Below are 22,496 nucleotides of genomic sequence, written 5' to 3'. Positions count from 1 at the left end.
AATCTATAGGGTGTTAATGATAGATATTTTTTTCATCCCATTTTCCCTAAAATTAAAAAAATTTTTTCTTTTGTTTTATTTATTGATTTGAGAGAGAGAGAGAAGTATCAATCTGCTGTCCCACTCACCCACGTACTCACCGGTCGCCTCCTGCATGTGCCCTGACCCAGGATCGAACCCACCGTCCTGGCATATCGACAATGCTCTAACCAACTGAGCTACCTGGCTGGCCAGGGCCCCTATAATTTTCTACATCAAAAACTTATTTTTTAAAAACAGCTTTGTTTTGGTATAATACATATGCCATATAATTCACCCATGTAGAGCATACAATTCTAATGGTTTTTAGTGTATTCACAGGGCTGTGGATCCGCCACCACCGCCTACTTTCAGGACATGGTTATCACCTCAAGGGGCCCCCTGACCACTGGCCGTCACTCCCTGTCGCCTCTTCCCCGGCCCGACAGCCAACAGTCTGCTTCTGTCTCTGTGGATTTACCTGCTCTGGACACTTCACACAAATGGGGTCAGACCGTATGTGGTCTTTTGGGAGTGGCTCCGTGCATTTAGCATAACGTTGTCAGGGTTCGTCCATGATGTAGTCTAAGCTAGTACTTCCTCCCTTCGTATGACTGAATAATATTCCATTGTATGTATATACTACCGTACTTTGCCATGTATAATAAGGTGTACTTTTTTGCCCAAAGTTTTGAGGGAAAAATAAGGATGCGCATTATACCTGCGTAGTACCTGAAATACATCTGTTCTTGAGCTTTGTAATTATTTGTTACATAAAATTTCTTGTACCATATGTTCAAAAATAAATGCTAAAGTTCCTTTATAATACAGAAAAAACCAAGTAACTAAATATAAATAAATGATTGAATGAAAAAATTAAGACAAAAGATTTTTTCCCTCAAAGTTTGGGCCAAAAACGTGGGTATGCAGTATACACAGGAGCACATTAAACATGGCAAAATATAGTACATTTTACTTATTCATCAGCTGAGAGACATTGGATTGTTTCTATTTTTAGAGGTTATGAATAATGCGGCTCTGAATTTTCATGCACAAGTTTGTGTGAGCATGTCTTCCTGGCTCTTGGGTCGACGCCCAAGAGCGGGACTGCTGAGTCACGTGGTCACTCTTTGTCTGACCTTCTGAGGAGCTGCACAAGTGTTTTCCAAAGGCTGCACGGTGGCCCAACCCCGCCCGCAGTGCAGGGGGGCTCTAATGTCTCTGCTGCACAGAACATATTACTTTCACAACCACTACTTTAACAGTGGTGCAGACTAGGTTAGCTTCCCTGAGCCACCCTCTCCCGACCACCTTCAATAGCTCCCTATTGACTGGAGAGCAAGGCTCCAAATTCCTCTGCCTGCCACTGGGGCCCACAGCCGGGCCGAGCACGCCCGCCCCAGTATCTACCTTTTTCCATCCACTTGTGCTGTGGCCGGGTGACCTCTCACCCCACCTCTGGGTGTGTAACTTGCTCCTACCCCACGCCTGTGTTCCAGCTGTACCCCCAGCCCACTTGCCTTCCCTTCTATCTGTCCTCTTCAGCGGGGCCGGGGGCAAAGTGGGGCAGGTGTGCCCTCCAGGTGTTGTGAGGGTGGGGCTCCTTACCGACTACGGAGAGCAACAGCAGGACACTGCAGATGACGATGGACACAATGATGGCGGTCTCGCTGCCGCCCAGCTGCAGTGTGGCAATGGTCTGATTGAAGTTCCCTACCTGGATCTGCACAAAGGGAGGGGTAGGGGGTTGTAGATTCACTGGACTTATGCCTTGGTCTTCTCCTAACTAGCTGTGTGGCCTGGGGCAAGTCACCTAACCTCTCTGAACCATCTATAACATAGAGATAACCACACCCACCTCCTGAGAAAGCCTGGTGGCTAAATAAGATGACGCTTATCATGCTTTTAGTCCTAGGCCTGGCACGAGAAGAAACTCAGTACAGGGGCCTGTGATTACTATTGCAGCCCGGGAAGAGTGGTGGAGGAGCAAGGGCGGTTCGCAGGGCCTGTGGACTTGTCCTGGCACCAGGGGAACACGTGGTGTGTGAGGACTCAAAGGGCAGAATTGGGACTAAGGTGTGGGTGACAGGGAGCTTTCCTGGTCAGAGCTGTCTTGAGGTGGTTAAGTGCTGCCTGTGAGGAAATGAGCTCCCTGTCCCAGGAGGCATGCAAGCAGGTACAGTGCAGAAAGACCCCACTTTCTGGGCCCTCTCTCCACTCCTCTTGCTTCCATCCCCTTCATGATTCTGTGTGCCTTTCAGAGTTCAGCCCCATCAGGCCTATCACTGACCTTGATCAGTTGGGACCAATCTGTGACCTTGAGCAACTCCTAAGTTCTTGGCCCTGTTTCCTCCTTTATGAAGTGGGGATGTAAAGCTCTGCTTTGTTTCGCTTGCCTAAGCTATTGAATATGAAAACGCTCAGTTTCAACGTGCTGAGCCAGGGACAGGTGCCCAGGCAGGCAGATGGGGCTGCGGGCCAGGTCCGCCTCTGCCTCCGGTGCCCCGTCCACTCACTGTGATGGGCAGCTGCCCCTCAGCTGTGTCCAGGGACTCATTGACTGAGCAGTGGATGACTCTCTCCGAGACGATCTGGATGTCACAGGCCACTTGGCCTATTTTGACCCGGTACTCGTGGCTCTCCAGCCCCAGGCTGTCCTGCTCCTTCTGTGGGAGAGGAGGGGAGGGCTCACCAAGGCCCATGGCTGAGCCCGGCCCACCCACTGCCCCCACCCGGCACCCACTGGCACTCACATGGATGACTAGGGTGAGGGGCTCCCCGGGGTGGTGCTTGATCCACTTCTCCCTCTTGGCTGTGGAGAACTGAGGGTCAGGGAGGTAGTCCAGGCGGAACCTGCTGCCCCGCTGGGCCTCCTCGGAGTCCAGCAGCTCCTCGGCCACTGCCACCTCGTCAGTGTAGACCCGCCCATTGATGAAGAAGTCCACTGGCGCCGATGCGTTGCTCAGAGCCCCCGGAGACGGGCAGGTGATGAGGGTGGCATTGAGAACCTTGCAGAGCTGGTGGGAGAGGGCCACGGGCCAAGGTTGGGGATGGGGGGTAGACAGATGTACGTGGAGAAATGGGGAGAGATTGAGGTTTAAGGAGACAGAAAGGCAGAGAGGAAGAGATGGAGACAGAGAGAGATAGAAAGGGGTGGGGGCGAGACAGAGAGGCAAAGAGATGAGGAGAGACCGAGACAAGGAGGTGCCGTAGAGGGAGGCCCGGTCAGTCAGGGCTGCCGGCCACCCCCACCCCTCCACCCACCGCAGCCCCCGCCCCCTCACCGTGGGCTGCCGGCCGATGCGGTGCACAGCCATGGACACGTTCTGCACCATGTGGAAACGCTCGCCAGCTACCGTGATGGTCCTGCCACCGCTGTGGGGACAGCAAGCCCCATCAGCTCACCCACCTGTAGCCCGAGAGCTGGCCCCACCCGGGGATCAGGGTCAGGGTCTCACCTGACAGGGCTGCGGCGGGGACTGATGGCTGTGATGACCGGGTTCCGCATGTACCAGAAGGAGAGGTTGCCGTGCACGCAGCCCCGGCGCTCCAAGCGCACACACACGGGCACGGGGGCCGGCAGGGCGCCCCCGGGCACCGTGCAGGTGATGCTGGTGTCCGTGCGCCTGTGGGAGGGCAGCGGGCTTCATCAGCAGGGGCCCTACCTCCCATTGGCTGTCCCTGCCCCATCACCCAGGGGCACAGGCCTGTGTACTTGGCCTGGGTTTAAGGCCCTTTCAATGGGCCCCAACCGGGTCTCTTGCACCCTTGCACATAAATCTGCTTCTGTATTCTCATGGCCACACTTTGCTTGGGCTGTCCTCCCCACCCTTCTCCTCTCTGACCATGCCTGTACTTCCCAACTGCCAAGTCCCACCTCTTCCAAGAAGCCTTCCCAGAGCTCCTCTCCCAACTTCTGCCCCTCATGAGGGCCCTGTCCCATGGCTCTGAAAGCCCGGACTTTTCTCCCAATCCCAACTCCACTGGATATTTCTGCTTCCTGTGGGAGTGTCTGCTTCCCCCTGAGGACTGAGACTGTGTTGGGCTCATCCTGGCGTCCCCAGCGAGGCCCACCAATGGAGCCTGACACACAGTAAGTGTATAGTAAAGACCCCTATTCCACCAGGAGCTAGGGGTCTCAGAGTGTGTGCAATCATCACTATTTTTACTGTGGCTGTCATTTATGGAGCACCTACTATGTGCTAGGCACGGAGTACTTCCCACAACGCACTGGTACTGTTCTTACCAGATGAGGAAACAGAGGCTCAGAGAGGGGAAGGGGCTTGGCCAAGGGGTGACACTTGATGCCAGGGTAGCATCCCCACCTGGCCAGGCCCCCAGCCGCATGGTTTCTATGGGAAGGAGGGGCAGGTGGGGTGCAGGGGCTTCCTCACACAAGCTCCACGCAGGGCTCCGTGTTGTTCAGCAGGACCTGGAGCTCGGAGCCCACGTGGAGGTCACTCCCGTGGATCGTGATCCTGGTGCCGCCGGCCTTGGGGCCCATGGCAGGCTCCAGGGAGTGGACCAGGGGCAGCTGCGGGGTGGAAGGCAGGTGGTCAGGCCTTGGGCTAGCCCCGGGGTGTGTGCCTGGTAGGGTGGGCGGGATGGTGGGCTGTGGCCTCCCTTACCACATAGGAGAAGCGCTCCCGCGACCTGCCCTCCTTGGAGGCATTGACAGTCACCACATCTGAGAAGGCCCCTGCGGCTGGCCCCGTGACACACACGATCCTGGGGGAGGCGGCGTTGGTGAGGGGAGCAGCCAGCGGGTCCGGGGAACTGTGGGCACCGCCCTGCTTCTCCCCTGAAGGAGACCTCCCACTGCACCCCGGGGTGAGCTCCCCATCCTTGCACCCACCGCCTGCCCCTCCCACTCACCGCTGGGGCTGGCATTCTGTGGGACACACCAAGGGCACTACCCCAAGTCCCCTCTTAGTTAGAAAACAGCGACTGAGTCCCCCAACTGTCACCCTGGCTCTTCCTGGGGACACCCCCTACCCTACAAGTCTCCCACAACTCTGCAGCTATAAGACAAGGGGGTAGACAAGACAGTCTCCTAGGGCCCTTGGAGGTTCTGTGACCACGGGAACACTGGCTGGGCTGGACGCCTTATCTGCAAGCCTGACGTACAGGCTCCTGGAGGGAAATCCCGTTCACTCGTTCCCTGCTCCCGGAGGTTTCCTAAAGGTCCCCTGGGCCAAGCCCCACACCTACAGGCCCAGGTCTTTGGCCCTCACCAGCAGCCCCATCCTTTCTCAACTGCACACTATTTTCATCAGAGCGAGGCTTCCCGGGAAGTTGGGCTGGCCTAGGAAAACACGGGAGGGCTTCCCAGAGGAGCAGGCACTTAAGGATAAAGAGTGGTGTCCTGAGTGGAAAAGGGCATGATGTGTGGTAGGAACAGCTTGAGCCAAGTCCGGGAGAACTGGCAGTGAGCAGGTTCAGGGGGACAGAAGGGACGGCCAAGGGGAGAAGGGAGGGCAGAGACGCGGCTGGCACTGCCAAGTGGGGCGGGCCTAGAGGTCACTCACACAGCCCCAGGGACGGCCCACTACTTACTCTTCTGACACTGTGTATCTGTCAGCCAGTGGCTCACAGGCCACGCCGCCAATCCACACGCCGTGGGCCACGTCGCTAAGCCGCCGGCCCAGGTTCCTGCCTCGGATGGTCAACAGGGTCCCACCATCCAAGGGGCCACTCAGGGGCTCAATCTGCCAGATGAGAGAGAGGGGCGGATGGGGATCTGAGGCGGGGATGCTGGCACGGGTCCCCGCCACTGTCACAGGCACCTGGGGGGCCACCAGGGGAGACTCTGAGAACACCGGGGCTGCCAGGAAGCATGAGTGTGTGTTATTGTGTCATTAAGCCCATGAGCGTCTGGGGACACAGAGCGTATGGACAGAGCCAAAGCTATTTAGCGGCAGTGCGGGTCTCCTGAGGACACCAAGGCCCATTCTCAGTGGTCACAGCTGACCGTACGACCCTGCACCCCAGGCAGAGCTGACTGGGCTTGGGGTGGGCCCCTGACACAGGCTAAACCAATCAGAATCCGTCTCTGAGATGCTTTTCTTCATTAAAACGAAGGCCTGGGAGTAAAGAGCATCCTCAGTTGTCACCGTGTCAGCAAGGTTTCCCTCACTCGGCCGTCTCCTCCACCTGACCCCCGGGGCCCCGGCCCCGCTATTTTTCTCCACGGCACTCACTACCTTCCACATATGAATTAGTCCCTTACCCATCCCCCGTTAAAACATTAGCTCCACGAGGGCAGGCACCGTGCTTTGCTCACTGCTGCGTCTCCAGCACTGCAGGGGCCCGGCACCCAATGTTTGGCTGGTGCCAGTACACACGTGTGCCGGGCTGTGTGCAGGCCCACGTGCTGCAGGCCCGTGAGCCCGTGTGGGGCAGGTGCAGGGGCTTTCACGGGGGAGGTGCTTACCGCCCGGATCTCAGGGGCGGGGCAGGTGCTGGTCATGGGCTGCAGGGGCCCCCGGAGGCGGCAGCCGTCACTCCACACACACAGGTGGCCTAGGTCCTCCCGACCCAGGCACTGGGAACAGTCGGGGCTGCCCATGGCGCAGTTGTAGACCTCCACTGGAAAAGATGCGGAGGCGGCATGGGTCGGCCCCCCATTACTGCCGTCCCCTCCACACTCACCCACGCACTGGGTTTCCCACCCAGAGGTGGGTCCTGGTTCTGAGGGTCAGGACCCCCAGGCGTTCTTAGTACTTTCCCCAGACCCTCTGGGGCCTGTGCTAAGCCCATTGCAGCCACAGCCTCATTAATGTCATCCATCCTCACCATGATTCTATCAGATGGGAGCTGCTTATTAGCCCCATTTGTCGGACAAGAGATGAGGCTCAGAGAGGTAGAGTGACTGGCCAAGGTCACACAGCCTGAGTGGCAGAACTGGGACTCACATCCAGGCCTGAGTGGGTCTCTTTACCTGCAGCGGAGCCCCAGGGTGCTGGGGAGACTCTGAGCAGTGTGGGCTCTGTCGGCCCCAGGCCCGGAGTGGCCCAAGGAGGCACACAGGGAGGCCTCTCCAGGGCCTTGGTGTGCGGGCCGATCTGAAGCCTTCACGGTGGGCATGTGAGGACCCCATGTTCACTAGGAATGTCTGAGACGCTCTGCCCCCGAACAGACAGGCCCTTGGGAGAGCTGTCAAACGCATGACAACAGCAAGGACGCCAAACGCCAGTCTGGGGCACTGGCTGTGCCCTGGACACCCTTGTACGGCTTTGTGTGCATCCCCTCAGCAAGTCCTCACTGAGCCCTTTGTAGAAGGACCTGTGCCCTCACTCCACATGGGGACACTGAGGCTCAGGAAGGGGGGGAGGTGCGTGCCCGAGGCTGTATGGCCATTGGCACAGAGGCGGCCCGAGGGCGCGGTACCTGGCCCAGCTGCTCAATAGACGTACTAAATGACGGGGCACTGAATGGCAGGGCTGGTGCCTACCGGTGTGTATTGGGGAATGGCGAGGGACAGCTGTGACTATACAGTGAGCACTGGATGAGACACCCTCCCCTCCAAGGCGGAGCCCCAGCCCCTGGGGGCTGAGTCCCGTGTGGCCATGTCAAGTGGGTGGGGGCTCCGACCTGTCATGGGGTCAGGGCTGTCCAGGAAACGGGCTGGCGGTCCCTTCAGCTGGAGGATGAGTGGAAACACCTGGCTCTTCTGGGTCGTGTGCAGCTGCAAAAGGATGGGGAAAGCGTAAGGGGCGGAGGTGACGGTTGGTCTCTGATCCAGGGGACAGGACGTCATGGAGACAGATGAGGGCAAGGCTGCTGGGTGGGGGCCCGAAGGAGGAGTGAGGTGAGAGGGGAAGGAGGTGGTGCCGCACATGGACTTGTGGGGGGCCCCGCTTGCCCCCCCCGCTGGAGCCACACCACTCACCACCACTTGGTCACAGAGTATAGCTGACTCATTCACCCACACGACCTCAAAGACCTCCTCCTGCCCGAAACTGCATTCAAGGGCAGCACTCTGTGGGAACAGGGGGTGGGGCAGCGAGAGTGAGGTCAGCACCCACTGCCCTCCAACTCCACCCGGACATCACAGACTGCTGCCCGGGCCGGGGGGCTGGCAGACCGGCCGTCACACGTGGGGGCCCCGTGCCTGGGCTGCACACTCCTCCAGAACGTCCTTCCTCACCTCCGTGGACAGTGCCGGAGGGAGGCAGGGAGCGCAGGGCACCTAGAGCGTCGGCCTTGTGCTCTCCGGGCCACTGACAGCCTCCTCGGCGTCTCCCGGGGGACTCACCAAGGGCCTTAGCTCGCAGGGCACTGACTGTGGCGTGACCGGCATTCAAGGCTCGTCCCAGTGAGAGTCCAGCTGCTCTCTGAACTTGAACACCCCCATCTCCGCCCACAGGGCCCTCGCCCAGACAGACGAGGACACTCGAGGACATGGCGTGGACGACCTCGTTCTTCCACTCGAAAGGCTCATCTTTCATCTTGTCACCCAGCGAAACTCCACACAGCCCTCCGAACCTAGCTCAAACATTCTAAAGCCTTCCCTGATGCCCCTCAGATCAGGGGGCACCCCTCATTTGACCACCCACCCACCTACCCGCTCCCTCAGCAGTAACTGTGTGGCGGTGTGTGGAGGCTCTATTAAGCTCCTACAGCCTGCCCGCCGCGCTAAATATCAAAGACTGCCCTGATCCTGGTGCCCAGGCTGTTCCCACCTCCGCCCACCTACTAGGAAAGGCTGAGGTTGGGTCCTGGTCCCTCTGACACCTCCAAGGGTGGCTGGTGACAGCTGAAAGAGCTCAGGTTCTGCCTCACACAAGCCCTGGTTCAAATCCCGTCTCTGCTACATCCTAGCTGTGCAACCCTAGGCATGTGGTCCTCCTCTGAGCCTTGGTTTTCTAAACTCTGCAATGAAACAAGCTTCCCAACTCTGCAGGGTGGCTGAGAAAACTGGACTCACATATCTTTAGTAGGTTGCACACTGTGGGTGCCTACTAGCTGCTGGCTGTTATTTGTACACAGGAGGTGCTCAATAAATGTTTGTTGAATGAATAAACAGGGTTCAATTCCTCAGTTTCATCTGGCCCTTGGCCCAGCTTGACAGGGCTTCTGGGTATGAGCATCAGTAAATATTTGCTGAGTGAACAAACTTGGGTTTCATGAGTGTTAGTCTAGCCGCGTGGCAGGACTTCCTGTTTATGACCCTATCACTGGCAGATGTGATACCCTGAGGAGAAAGCAGGTCAGCAACCTTTCCCCTTCCCCCCTTTGCTCTGAAGCTTACACAGGAAAGTGGCTGTTGACAGGACTGAAAGCTCATTTGTCCCCTGCCACACTGAGCTGAGAGGTGGTTCTATCTCCTGAGTGCCAGAGCTCAGGCCTTGGCCACCTTTGGGACAGCAGGTCTGGCCTGTCCCGGGGGTCCCCGGGGTACAGGCTCGGCAAACAGGGCTGCTGCAGAACCCAACAGGGGGCTATGCCCACACTACCCTCAGTGTCCTGGAGGCAGGCCTGGCCTGGGGACAGGAGGGCCAGGGCCACTGAGGCCCAGTAAGGGTAGGCACACGCCCCCCAATTACACAGCCAGAAAGCGGCAGCCAGGACCCAAACCCAGGGCGCAGGCCGCCCCATGCCAGGTTCCTGCAGCCCAGGGAAGCAGCACTGCCTGCCGTCCACGTGGACCCAGACGCCTGGAGGCTCCGGGAGGCTCAGCCCCAACCACTACAGGGTGGAGTTTGAGGGCCAAGGACAGGGACCCCGCCTGCCCCTCAGAGAACTCCAGCTCAGCCGGGAGGCTGCCCAACACATCCCAGATGCCCGGCACGTGGCCCCCACGTGTGACAACAGGCCCCAGCTCCCCCGTGAAAGCGACAGATGGCGAATCCCCAGGAGCTGGGGAAGGGGGTGGCTGGCACGCTTCCAGGACTCATCAACGCTTCCCACCCAGAAGGGACCCAGAAAAGGGTGGCGTCCCCTCCCCCAGCCCAGATGGGCAATGGGGAAAGGGAGGGCTGGTTGCAGGGAAGAGCACTTGATCGGGAGTCCAGGGCTAAGGTGCAAGTCTAGCCTGATGTCATGTGACCTGGGGCACCGACCTCCTGTACTGGGCCTCATTTTCCCCATTTGGACAATGGAGTGTGCGGCAGCAAAGAGGTTCTCTGGGCATGCTCCAGGGAAGACCTGGCAGCCACAGCTGGGCAGCTGTGTCCAGGGTCACAGTTGAGCCAAGGGGTCAGGCAGGGCACTGTACACACGGGCAGTGCGCACCATGGGCTGGGGCCCAGCTCTGCCAGGGGATCTTAAGGGGAGTCTGGGGGTCCTGGCCGGGGTTTCCCTCAGGCTGCTGGTGGCCTGCTGTCCCCTTGGCTTAGCCCTCACTACCCACTTCCTTTTCCCCCTTTTCCCGTGCAACCAGAGTGGGCCTTTCTCTAACAGAACCCGGCAACTCAGAGCAAGGAAACCAAAGCACGGAGGTGGGCTGACAGCATGGGACCCCGCCCGGGACTGAGGGCTCCCGGCGCTCTGCTCCATCCCACCTCGGCCCAGCCTGCACTCACCTGGAAGAAGGTGGCATTAGCCAGACGCACAGGGATGGTCTGGGAGCCACCCGTGGGCATGGGTGCCAGGGGCGAAGGCAGGATCTGGGGACAGTGCTGAGGGCTCTGCGGTCAAAACACAAGGAGGTGGGGGTGATGGGGGTGTCTTTCAGAAGAGACAGGCTTCATGACGCCCCCAGCCTGCCAGAGCAGTCCTGCTTCCCCCAGGCGTCCATCAGCCGGTTTGGTGAGAAAACACTAGTGAGAAACTCCTTAAGATCCGCCAGCACCGAGGGCCACATGCCAGAGGGTCCTACACCACCTCATTTGGTCCTCATGGTGACTCCACGAGCAGGAGGGTGCACTGGATCCATTTTACAGATGAGAAAACTGAGGCACAGAGAAGGCAAATGAAATAACCTGCCCAGTGGTAGGGCTGGACCCCTCCCGTGCCTCTCAGAGGAGGCTAGGAGGCTGAGGTCGAGGAGCAGCCCCCTCGCTGTCCCTGGGCCCCATTTTTCTCAACTGTGAAATGGGGGGCTGTGCCCACTCTCCGAGACCCCACCCAGCTCTGGAATGCTGGTTTCCAGATGACACATGGTAAATGATTCAGAGAGGAGAAACCCAAGACTTGCCCTGGCCAGTGTGGCTCAGCTGGATGGGAGTCATCCCACAAAGCGACAGGGTGCTGGTCCGATTCCCAGGCAGAGCACGTGCCTGGGCTGCGGGTCCAGTCCCCAGCTGGGGCGGGTACGAGAGGTAACCAATCGGCGTTTCTCTCTCACTTCAATGTCTCTCTCCCTCCCTTTCTCCCTCCCATCCCCTCACCCTAAAAATAAATAAATAAATCTTTTTTAAAAAGAAAAGAAAAAAGAAACCCCAGCCTCCCAAATGGCCCATGATAAACGGGCTGTAAGGACGGACCCTGGTGCCAGCAGGCTCCAGAAGACAGCCCTTCCCCGCTGCCTGGGTTCGAGTCCCAGCCCTGGGCAGAGGCACCAGCTCCCAGGGGCAGGGTGGGGGGTGGGGGGTGCTGGGCATCACCATTCCCATGACAAAGGCAGGCCACTGAGGCTACTTCAAAAAAAGGAAGGAAAAAAATGACAACAGACTCACAACTATCAACAACTGAACCTACAAAACAGAAACAAAAACAAACTGAGCAAACAACTGGAAGAGGAACAGAATCACAGAAATGGAGATCACATGGAGGGTTATCAGTGGGGATGGGGAGAGGGGAGAGTAGGGGAAAAGGTACAGGGAATAAGAAGCAGAATTGGTAGGTACAAAATAGACAGGGGGAGGTTAAGAACAGTATAGGAAATGGGGAAGCCAAAGAACTTACACGCACGGCCCATGGACATGAACTTAGTGGTGGCGATTGCTGGAGGGAAGGGGGGTAGCAGGTGGGCGGGGGGCAAAGGAAAAACACGAGGGCAACCGTGACAGCATAATTTAAAAAGCACACTTTAAGAAAATAAAGGAAGGGAAGGAGGCAGAGAGGGCAGGAGAGAGCCCGAGGCTCAAAGAGGCAGGGGCTGCCTGCAGGACAAGGGCAAGGGGCAGAGATGGGGCAGGGCTGTGCCGTAGGGCCACCTTAGTGCCCACCTGAGCTGGAGGGTTCGGGCCCCCATCCTGCCCCAGGCTCCCTGTGGGCCACAACCTGCCTCCTCGCACTCCCAGAGCCTGACCCCGACTGGTGGTGGCAGCTGGCCCCTGGAGCAACCACAGCCTTGCTGAGGGACCAGACACCCCCACCCAGGGGATTCCTGTCCCGCTCCGCTCCCGCCCACACCTGGTCGGGGAAGTGTTCGGGAACACGATGATCCATCTGCCACTGTGAAGTCGCCGGCCAGGGCCCAAGACGTCCAGGTATGTGATTTGAAGGCCTTCCTGGGTTTTTTTTCCCCTTATTGTTAATCAAAGAGCTCCTTGAGGGGAACCGCAGGGTCCAGCATCAAACCAGACCCTGAGGGGACACCACTGCCAACAACCACCACCAGTGAGCATGCTCAGGGCAGCAGCCTGCTCCTCACACGCTCTCAGTGTGTGCGGGACAGTCCGCACACTCGGCCCTCTGTTGTTCCCTCACCACATCCTCCTCCCAGCAGCCCTGTGAGGCAGGCACTCCCACTTACTGACAGAAAACAGAGGCACAGAGACGCCAAACGGCTGCCCGAGACAAAACGCGCAGCCCAGAGGGCTCTGGCTGTGCAGACCTTCTGCTGAGCAGCAGGCCAGAAACCCTGCCCAGACAGGTGGGCTTCCGTCGGGGGGAGCGGTGGCTGGAGCGGAGCAGAGGGGCCTGGGCTGAGGAAACCACACGGCTAGCCCGGGGAGGCCTCCTGAGCCGACCACGGTGCGGGGCTGGGAGGTAGGAGATGGTGTGCGCCCCCGGCCCCGTGTGAGCACACGCAAGTCACCGTCCCTTTCTGAGCCGCTGTCCTGTGCCGTCTTGCGTGTGAACCTCATGGAATTTCAGGAACTGGAACCCACATGTTTTCAATCAGGTTTCACAGCTGCTGCCAGTTCTACTCTGCAGCTGGCTGGAGACCCAGTGGTTCTGTCCCCCTGGCTCCTCCCTCCCCGTGGGTAGGTGGCTGATGGGGAGGTGTGGGGCTGGGGATGAGGGTCAAGGGAGAAGGAGTTCTCACAAGAGACCTCCCAGAAGGAATGCCGTGGGACCATCTCCAAGGGCCTCCTGACTCCCCTGACCCTTGTAACCCACAGCCACTTAAATGTCAGTACCCATTCTACAGATGAGAACCAAGGCTGAACGTGCTGGCACCACTTTGCCCTCCTCTAACGCCTCCCCCAGCGTCAGCTAAGCCTCCATGGGAGCACCCGACGTGTCTGCTGCTGGCCTCCGGCCCCTACCACCTACCTCCAACTCTGGCTTGGTCTCTGAGGAACTTCCCCAACCCCAGGCCTCTGCTTTGGGAAGACTGGTCCTATACCCCAGCCGCAGGGGTGGGCAGGTGTCTCAGGCCACCCCAGCCTCAGCAATTGGTTCAGGGAGTATATGGAACCCCATTTCAGCCAGTGAGATTCAGCCTGTGGGACTCGACTATGAAACTTCTACAGAACCAGTGAAAGCTCTTCTTGTTTCCCAGAGCTGCCAGGGGATCAGGATCAGCCTGAAGCCTATCATGCTGCTGAGAGGGAGGCCCTGCCTGAGCACGGAGCCCACCCGGAGGGGTGGGAGGACCCAGACCACATAGTCAGAGCCCTGGATCCAGCTGTACCTGAAGGCAATGCCCCGCACCCCACCAGACTTTTCACTCACATGAGCCCTTAATTCTGTTGAGGTCAGCACCAGTCTGAACTAGGGCTTCTCTACTTGCAACAAAGGATGGAGGACTCCCTGTACCAAGCCAAGCCACTGATGCCTCAGAAAGAAGCCAAGCAGCTTATCCCTTCGCTGGAGCAAGGAATGGGGCCTGACTTGCAGGCTTGGGAGACCAGGAGTGGGGACAGACGTGGGGGCAGCGATGTGGGGAACTACTGTAAACCTGATACGAGCCCAACATGTGCTGGTTCACAGAGGGCCTCACCTGTCCCCACACTGGAACTCTCAGACTCTCCACATTCTCTACCAAGTTCAAGAGCAGAGGACTTGTATCCCAATCAAGGGGAACACTGACAGCCCCAGGGACCCTGAACCCACCTGACCTGTTCCCCCTCCCTACCTTCCTGATCCTCATAGCCCCCCTAAACGGCCCCCATGTTCCTACCAAACCCCTCTCCCCACTGGATCCTAATGAAGCCGACCTTCATGGGGGTGCCCATCCAGGCTCCCTGCCAGGAGAGTCTGCCCTCCAGTCTGCCAAACCCTCCTCACCTCTAAGGCCTAAAGTCACACCTCCTTGAGGAAGCTACCCTCAGAGCGGCCACACCATCCCTCAGACGACTCGAGGTGGAGGGTGCGGCCACCGTCCTCACCCTCCTCCCCTCCGAGGAAAAGCTGGAACCCTGCTCCCAGCACCCTCCACACCCCCATCTGCTCCCTCTGGGGCCTACGGGAAATAGGGAAGTGACCCAAGACTCAGGCCCCAGCACCTGCCTTCCCAGAGACACTGTCCTGGCCTTGACCAAGACCATCGCTTCCTCCCAGCTCCTCAGGAGCCCAGGAGGATGTTCAGACCCCACCGCCTGCCGCCCAACCGGAGGCATGGCGCCTCCACAGCTGACTGGCACTCAATTAGACGGCAAATTAAGCATCAGCTCAGAGCCTTCCACAGGCCCAGGGAGGGGGCTGCCTCTTCTCCTCCTGGATTACCGTAATCCTGGAAGACAGGCCCTGCCTGTGCCCCCACCCCAGCTCCTGGTCCATAGGGCCACAGCCCCGGGGGAGAGTGGGCTATGAGGGCACAGCCAGAGAAACACCTCCAGGCCAGGAGCATGTCAGGACCCAGCACCAAGTTACCCTCCCCAGCAAAGTCCTCCTGGCCCACCTAGCCTTTTAGTGAGCACCTACTATGTGCCTAGTATGAAGTGAATGCCTGGCAGGTATAATTTCAGACCCCCACCGCAGCCTTTGAAGTAGGCCCCACTTTACAGATGGGGAAACCGGCACCGAGAGTTTCGGTGGCTTGCCCAGAACCACGCAGTCATAACTCGCAACTCAGGTCTTGGCTTCTCACGGGAGGGCAGAACTGTGGCTAACTGGGTTCTTTCCCAGTGCCCAGTATGGACCCAGGTATACAAGTGTTTAATAAATACTGAATGCACTATGTTGAGGCTGGGTCCCCTTTGCCTCACTACCCCTCAACTTACAGCACAGGAGGCTGGCTGCCAGCTCAGATGCTTCCCGCTGTGTACACTGCCCTGAGCCAGGGGCTGGAAGATGTGGACCCCAGACAAGATCAGGAGTCCTGGTCAGCCCAGGCTGGAGATCCCAACGTCCAGTGCAGAGGCTTGGGGCCTCCCCACACGGCCTCCACTGGGCCTCCCCTAGCGCTCGAGACCCACATTATTGCCTCACTGCTCTGAGTTACGCCTTGCTGTCGCTGGACTCTTCTTCCTCAAAGCACTTCCGAGGCTCAGGCAGCGGGTGCTGAGACTGAAAGAGTCCAGGTGTGGGCCATGCATGGTACCTGCTGTGGACAGACAAGGCTTTGAGGCTTCCTGACGAGGTTCTCTGAGCCCAGTGCCAAGAGACTGGGGCAGCTGCTGGAATGCATGTCTAGAATGGAGCCCCAGTGGCCTCCTTCTGCTGGGAGCCAGAGCCCCTGGGGCATGCTGACTACACCTCAGTTATGCCATCTGGAAAATGGGCGGAAACATCCCTTTCCTAGAGAGATGTGTGGCAGGCAGGAGCTCGGGATCTCGCCCTGGCCCCTCACAGCCCTGATACGAGTCAGCGCGCCCAGCAGTCAGTTCTGACAGGAGATGAGCTGTGGTCTCAGGACCCAGGGGCCCCACCCCCGGTCCAGCCATCCCACCTGGCTGGGCAGTACCACTCCAGCCAAGGTCTCAGGAATCCCATTTCGTCATCCCTGGCACAAGGCTTGGAGTGGCCTTTGAGGCCCTTTGGGTTAAGGCAAGAGAGGCCACCCTGAAGTGAACACACCCCAGAAACAACTAACGAAAGGTATGTGGCATTTCCGTTTGTATTTTTCCTCCTATTCCCCACTCTCCCAACACACCCGGCCCCAGCATAATTGATTAAATCCAGCCATCGCCTAGCACTGGGGAGGGCCTGGCCCACGGCCAGCGCAGGATCAGCCTGTGGAGCCCAGGGGACCACCATGAGCAAAGCAGAAGAACCTGGGGGCGTGTGGTTCCTGAGGCAGCATGTCCTCTCGACCCAGGGAGAGCCCGGCATCCCCTGCCCTGGCTTCCCAGTGCCAATGGGGAGACCGAGGCAGGAACCTTTCAGCCCAGCTCCTCGTCTGGGGGAATGGAGAACGTGGGCTTAGAAGGAGCAGTGTGGATTCAAGATCCAAGTCTGGCACCCCCCTTAGGGTTGCTGAAAATGTTGAAGGTGAAACTAAAACCCAGCCAGTACGCTCTGTGGAAAGGGGCCCTCCTACTGCAGGTGAGAGTACAGACCGGCTTAGTCTTTCTGGAGGGCCGCTGAGCTAAAGGTGTGGAAAATACGGCCACACTTGCTCCCCAAAATGCCATTTTTAAGAACTGGTGTGCAGGGAACAGTCAGGAACGCTCACAGCACCCTGACTACGTTAGCACGCGAAAAAGAGACGCAAAGCCGTCTGCACGTCTGACAGCGGGACCGGGTAAGCGCGCTGCTGTGCGCTGGGCCCAGCACAGCTGTGAAGTCCAGTGGCAAAGAAGACAGTTTAATGACGTGGAAAAGTTCTCAACACATTACATTTAAGAAAAGGTAATGAAACAGGGAAGGCAGAGGGCGTCCCCCAGGCCTGGCTTACCGTGGGATTCGGCGCGGCCTCACACTGAGACTGGTTGGAGACACAGGTGTGCTCCTGGGTGCACCAGAAACAGGGCCACTGTGCTGACAGGCAGCTGGTGCAGCTGGAAGACAAGGGGGCCCCTCAGATACTCAGGACCCTGGCCCTCCCTTCACCCCTGCCCCCTGCAACTGCAATCCAGGAGGCAGATCCCAGCACAAGGGAAGAATGTGTTCCTCATCATCAGGGCTCCCAGAAAAGGTTCTGTACTTTGTAAGGTAGTGAGTTCCCTGCTGTGAGAGGTATGCAAGGAGGAAATAGGCAAGCAGGGCCTTTAGGAGACTAAATTAAGTATAATCAAAGCACTTCTCTCCACCCCTACCAGACTAGGTACTTACAGAGGACAGACACTTGGGTGGTAAGAGTTTGCTGTCCGAATAAATGAGCTGGCAAGTGAACAACTGCAGGTCATATCTACTTCTGGGACCCTATCACTTTTCTTTCAAAGGCCTCCCTAGGAGAGAAAACCTCCTCCCACCACCTGGAAGCAAGCCCCCAGCCCACTCACGCTGTGTGGGGGTACACCTGTCCGATGCGACTGCAGTCATAGATGGTGAAATTGGCCCTGACGATGCTCCGCCCATTGACCCTCACAGACATCTCCACGGTCACATGGTCTGGAATGGATGGGGGGAGAGAAGGACAAGGGGTCAGGGGTCTCCACTGACATTACAGGCTGTGATATCAGGACCTCCATGCCTGAGATCCACCATTACACCCCTCAGGGGCTGGGCATCTGAGGGCCCCCAGACGGCTGCCCCCACAGTCCAGTGAATGGAGAGCTTACCTTGGTGGGGCAGGAAGGCGGGGAACTGGGTCTTTGGTAAGAGTTTGCAGTAGGCGATCTGGTGGCCAAAGGCAGGGCCTGGGACCTGGACCTCAGTGCGGATGTTGTTGCCATAGTCACAAGCCATCTCCAGGCCACTGAGGCTGGGCAGGCTGCCAGAGATCTGGAGGATCATGCCCTGGAGGCGAGGGACCCTTAGCTGGAGGGCGCAGGGCAGCCCTCCCCTCACAGCCCCACCCCCAGCCCGGCAACCCTGGGAGAACCCGCAGTGATGCGGTGGCTGGGACTCTGCTTGCAGCCTACATGTGACCTTGGGGCTTCAGTCTCTCCCCCAGCCCCTCTTCCTGCAAAATGGAACTGATCTTACAGTAGCCAAGAGGCAGTGCATGATCTGGCCCATGACCTCTCTGACCCCACCCCTAATACTCTCAAACCTGCCAACCTTGTTCTCACTACAGGGCCTTAGCACCGTCAGGTCCCTCTCCCCAGAATCCTCTCCCCAGATATTCACCTTGGCTCACCTGCTTCGTATCTTTACTCGAACGTCACCTTTGCAGTGAGCTCCCCACCCTGACCTGCTCTAAACCATCAGCACCCCTGACTCCACCTTTGCCCCCTCTCTGTTCTGCCATTTCTCCCCACAGCACTCACCACCACCACCCTGACACGTCACCTCACTCATTCTCCCTCACCCTGGGAAAGTGTCAGCCCCTCAAGGGCCAGGCATTTGTCTGTCTTGTTCACTGCTATGCTCGTCCAGGATCTAGAACCGTGATATCCCAAATGAATAAATGGACGGATGGACGGGTGAACCTATGCCCCATCTGCTGGACAAGCTGAGGTGCATGCAGAACTGTGGCGTGCAATAACGCAAAGGGGGGCTCGGAGGAGGCCCAGGCCCCACCTGGCCCATCAGAACCATCACCTCCCCACAGGTGACAGATGAGGACACGAGACTCAGCAAAGTCACTGAGGGCGGAGGTGGGTAGGCCTCAGGCCTGTGTGCTCCTCTGCCCCAGCCCTCTGTCAGGGTCTGGACCACCCTTTTCCCAGCAGTGCCTTCTGTGGGCAGGGAGGGGGCTGCGGTGGCTCTAGGCCCTCTTGCGCACAGGTGAGGGGAGAGCCACCTGCCCCCACGCTACAGATGCGCCCGTTTCTGAGAAGGAGAAAGAGCAGCCTGGCACTTGGTGGTCCCTCCACCCCCTCCCTTGCACAGGGGCCCGGAAAGGCATAAAGGTGAGGTGGTGGTGGGGCTCATTCTTCTCCCATCCTGCAATTTGTGCCCTTCTTCCTGGGACTCTGGAACCTTCCCACGTGAGTTCAAATCCCAGCTCTGCCACTCCCTAGCTGAATGACCTTGAGCAAGTCCATTTACCTCTCTGTGCCTCAGTTTCCTCATGTACAAAATGGGGATGTTAAAAGCATCTACGTAGGGTTGTGTGACAACCCTAACAGAGGTGAACAGCATGCACACAGCACGTTCTGGCACTTGTTACGTGCTCAGGAAAACCCAGTCACTCTCCCTGCAACACATTCTGTCCCCAGGTCCCTGGGGCACTAAGGGCAGAAGTCCCCACCTCGCATAGCTTGGGTGCCAGGTGAAGGGCAACTCCCCACCCTGTGTCCCCCCAAAGTGGGCTCCGGCCCCCCACTCACTTGGTACTCCCGGTGCACGTCGATCTCAGCGGGCAGGACCGTCATGGTGGGACAGCGGCCGGGGCCCTCGCTGGCGCTGGTCCAGAAATGCTGCTGGCTGGAGTTGGCGCAGTCCTGCTGCAGGGTGCACCTGGAGTGGCGGGACGCACGTCAGGACCCAGGTGGGCTCCTTCCCTGCCGCAGCCTCCTGGGCCCAGCCCCTGCCCGGGGGCCTCACCGTGTCTCCAGGGCACACCAGCCGCAGTAGGCATCGGCCGCGCCCACGCAGTCCCCGCAGGTGGTATGCACGGCACACGCAGCGACTTTCACCCTAACCATCTGGAGGCAGAGGCAGGGGCCCAGCTCAGTGGGGCTGCTGGCCCCTCCCCAGGGACCCAGCCTGGTGGGGGCCACGAGAAGCTGGGGAAACTGAGGCTTGACACTAGAACTGGGGAAACACGGGAACAAGGCTTCCCTGCAGAGGTGAAGGGCAAGCAGGCAAAGGAAGTGGGGAAGGAGGGCGCTCCTGGTGGGAGGGACAGGGTGCAAAGGCTGGGCAAGCAAGACGCCCAGTCACTCTGGGGCCCTGTCAGGCCGGGGTGCTGGCCTTACCTGGTGGGACGTCATCAGATAAAGGTAACCGGGGTCTGCAGGGTCAAACTGCATGACGTGGTGCACGGGCTCCCCATAGGCCACCGTCACTACCCGCCTGCTGACCACCTGCATGCTCTCGTTCAGGTTGATCTGCAGGGGTGGTGGCTGTCAGGGTGATGGCGTGCCAGCAGGGGGCCCCCAGCGGGGGCGGGGCCAACACGGGAGCTGCCGCCCTGCAGAGGGGACCTGACCCAGACTCGGGGGCTCAGCCTCCCTGTCCTCTGGGGCCCTTCCAGGACTGGTGGGAAGTCCCCAGCATGAAAGGGCAGCAGGTCCAGCCTCTACACTTTGGCCTCCGCCGTGCTCCCACTAGGAGCTCCCTCTGCTCCCCAGCAGCACATCCCACCCCGTAAATACGTACGGGTGTTACAGTTTATAAACACTCCCTGGGAGGCTGTCTGGCATCCTGCCTAAGAGCAGAAACTTGGTATTGGATTCCGGCTTTGACATTTGCAAGCTGTATAAATGGGCAACTTGTCCAAGGCACTCCCCTCTGAGCCTTAGTTTCCTGGGCTAATGGGACGAATGACAGTGCCGGCCCCACAGGACCGTGGGCAGCTCTGAGTGAGAAGATGCAGCGAAGTGCTAATGGGACCACACTGCTCGCTCCTCCCCCTCACAACCACTTCGCAGATGAGGAAACTGCGCTCAGGGGGGCCGAGGGACTTGGCAAGAGTCTTAAACTGAAGACGCCTCAGGTCCATGGCACACGCTTTGGCCTGTCTGGCCCCAGAGTCCACGGCTGGGGCTGGGGCCTGGGGCCCCATGTCCAGGCAGGGGGACCATCACGACTAGCTGGGGCCCGGGGGCCCCTCTGCATGTCCCTCAGAGTCCCACCAAGCGGCTTCTCCGGCTGGCCTCACACATTCCCAGCACACTGCCTTCTGAAGGCCCCAGCAGGCCCTGAGCTGGAACCGTGGTCAGTGCCTTCCTGGGGCTTCCTACTCCCAGCCCTCCTCGGCGGACTCCAAAACCATTAGCAGCTCCTTCCTGGTTATGCAGTAAACTTGCTCTGGCATTCAAGGCCCTGACAATCTGACCCCGACTTTCTCTGCCAGCCTCACACCCACCCACCCACTCAACCCAACTCACGAAGTCCACTTCCAGGCCTTTGGCCCAGCTGTGCTCCCTTCTGGAATGTCTCTCCCCTCCTACCCATGTGCAAATGAGGCCACGCCCTGTTCTCCCAGTGTCTCCTCCAGAAAAGCTGCCCACACACCCTCCACACATCAGATTGAAATTACTCTCTCCCCAGGTTCCCACAGGCTCTGGCCCAGCCCGAGACATCCCCGGTCCCAGGCAGCCTCTTGGCAGAGTCGGTCCTAGGCAGCTTGGCCCAGGTTCAGTATGCTGCCCTCGGCCCCACCCCCACGCATCCAGTAGAGATTTCTACTCCTTCAAATGTTTACTGAGCACCTACTGTGCTCCAGGCCCTGAGCTGGCAGGAGCCCTCACAGCTCAGGATGGCAGGAGAAGAGGCTGGGCCTGAATTCAACCCCAGTGCTCACTGTGTGACTTCAGGGTGACTGTTTTCCCTCTCGGAACCTGAGTGTCCCCATCTCTGAGACAGGAGTCACGGCTGTGCCTCCCTTGCAGGGGTGTGAAAATTAAAAGAGATAATGCCCAGGATGTGTGCCCTTCGAGGCTGGGGAGACAGTGGGTGCCCAATAATTGCAGCTTTGTGCCCAGACCAGTGTGGCTCAGTGGGTTGGGCCATCGTCCTGCAAAGCAAAAGGTTGCCCACCAGTTCAAATCCCGGTCAGGGCAGAAGCCTTGGTTTCGGGCTCGATCCCTGGTGCATTCGAGAGGCAACTGACTGATGTTTCTCTCTCACATCAGTGTTTTTCTCCCTCTTTCTCCCTCCTTCCCCCTCTCTCTAAAAATAAATAAATCTTTTTAAAAAGCCAACATCCTGAAAAAAAATTGCAGCTTCATGGGCAGGGGCGGGAGAGCCTCCTTGCTTTTGACCACAGGCATCGTCACAGGAGACTCTGACCATGGTCCTGGCTGGTCTGCTTAGTTTCTCGTGACAGACAAGGAAACTGAGGCTCACTCAGGGTGAGAAGCAACTGCCCGAAGGTCACGCAGCTGGGAGTGGCAGAGCCAGAATCCAAATCCAAGTATCTTACCCCAAATCTTGAGCCCCACTGCTTAAGGACCTTGACTGGGGTACTCAAAGGCTGAGAACAACCCCCACCCCCAGCCTCGCTCCCACACCTGGCATCTCTCCCACCTGTTAGTGGTCAGGCAAGGGTCCCAGGACCAGGTGGGCTGGGCTCCATCTGCCTCCTGCCCACCCCTCCACCCGCCCCCGGCCTGTGGCGTCTGCCTGGGCAGCTGCAGGAATTAGGTTATCGGCTCTGAGTCAATTAGGCCAGGGCCTGGCGCACACTGCAGCGGGGTCAGGCAGCTGACTTTCTGAACAGACAGAGAACTGGAGGTGGCAGGGGGCAGGTCTGGGCCCTC

The 22,496-nt window shown here is 58.7% G+C and overlaps 1 protein-coding gene across 1 annotated transcript in view; it reads right to left on the bottom strand.

Moving 5' to 3' along the window:
* The window catches only part of PLXND1 (plexin D1), a 52,437-nt gene that overhangs the window by 12,716 nt on the left and 17,225 nt on the right, over nt 1-22,496 (bottom strand). The window contains exons 3-20 of the mRNA XM_045832161.1: nt 19,989-20,120; nt 19,615-19,715; nt 19,398-19,527; nt 17,742-17,919; nt 17,463-17,571; nt 16,916-17,018; nt 10,545-10,649; nt 7,910-7,999; nt 7,612-7,705; nt 6,452-6,606; nt 5,575-5,726; nt 4,647-4,746; nt 4,413-4,552; nt 3,477-3,644; nt 3,303-3,393; nt 2,772-3,035; nt 2,535-2,684; nt 1,627-1,741 (exon numbers count right to left, since the gene is read on the bottom strand). Coding sequence (XP_045688117.1) covers nt 1,627-1,741; nt 2,535-2,684; nt 2,772-3,035; nt 3,303-3,393; nt 3,477-3,644; nt 4,413-4,552; nt 4,647-4,746; nt 5,575-5,726; nt 6,452-6,606; nt 7,612-7,705; nt 7,910-7,999; nt 10,545-10,649; nt 16,916-17,018; nt 17,463-17,571; nt 17,742-17,919; nt 19,398-19,527; nt 19,615-19,715; nt 19,989-20,120 — 2,377 coding nt within the window. The remainder of the gene's footprint in view (nt 1-1,626; nt 1,742-2,534; nt 2,685-2,771; nt 3,036-3,302; nt 3,394-3,476; nt 3,645-4,412; nt 4,553-4,646; nt 4,747-5,574; nt 5,727-6,451; nt 6,607-7,611; nt 7,706-7,909; nt 8,000-10,544; nt 10,650-16,915; nt 17,019-17,462; nt 17,572-17,741; nt 17,920-19,397; nt 19,528-19,614; nt 19,716-19,988; nt 20,121-22,496) is intronic.

Source organism: Phyllostomus hastatus, unplaced genomic scaffold (assembly GCF_019186645.2).
Source record: "Phyllostomus hastatus isolate PE091 unplaced genomic scaffold, TTU_PhHast_1.1 phas_contig_16, whole genome shotgun sequence".
NCBI classification, from domain to species: Eukaryota; Metazoa; Chordata; class Mammalia; order Chiroptera; family Phyllostomidae; genus Phyllostomus; species Phyllostomus hastatus.
Note: the sequence above shows the minus strand (reverse complement) of the source record. Positions and strands in the feature narration are given on the sequence as shown.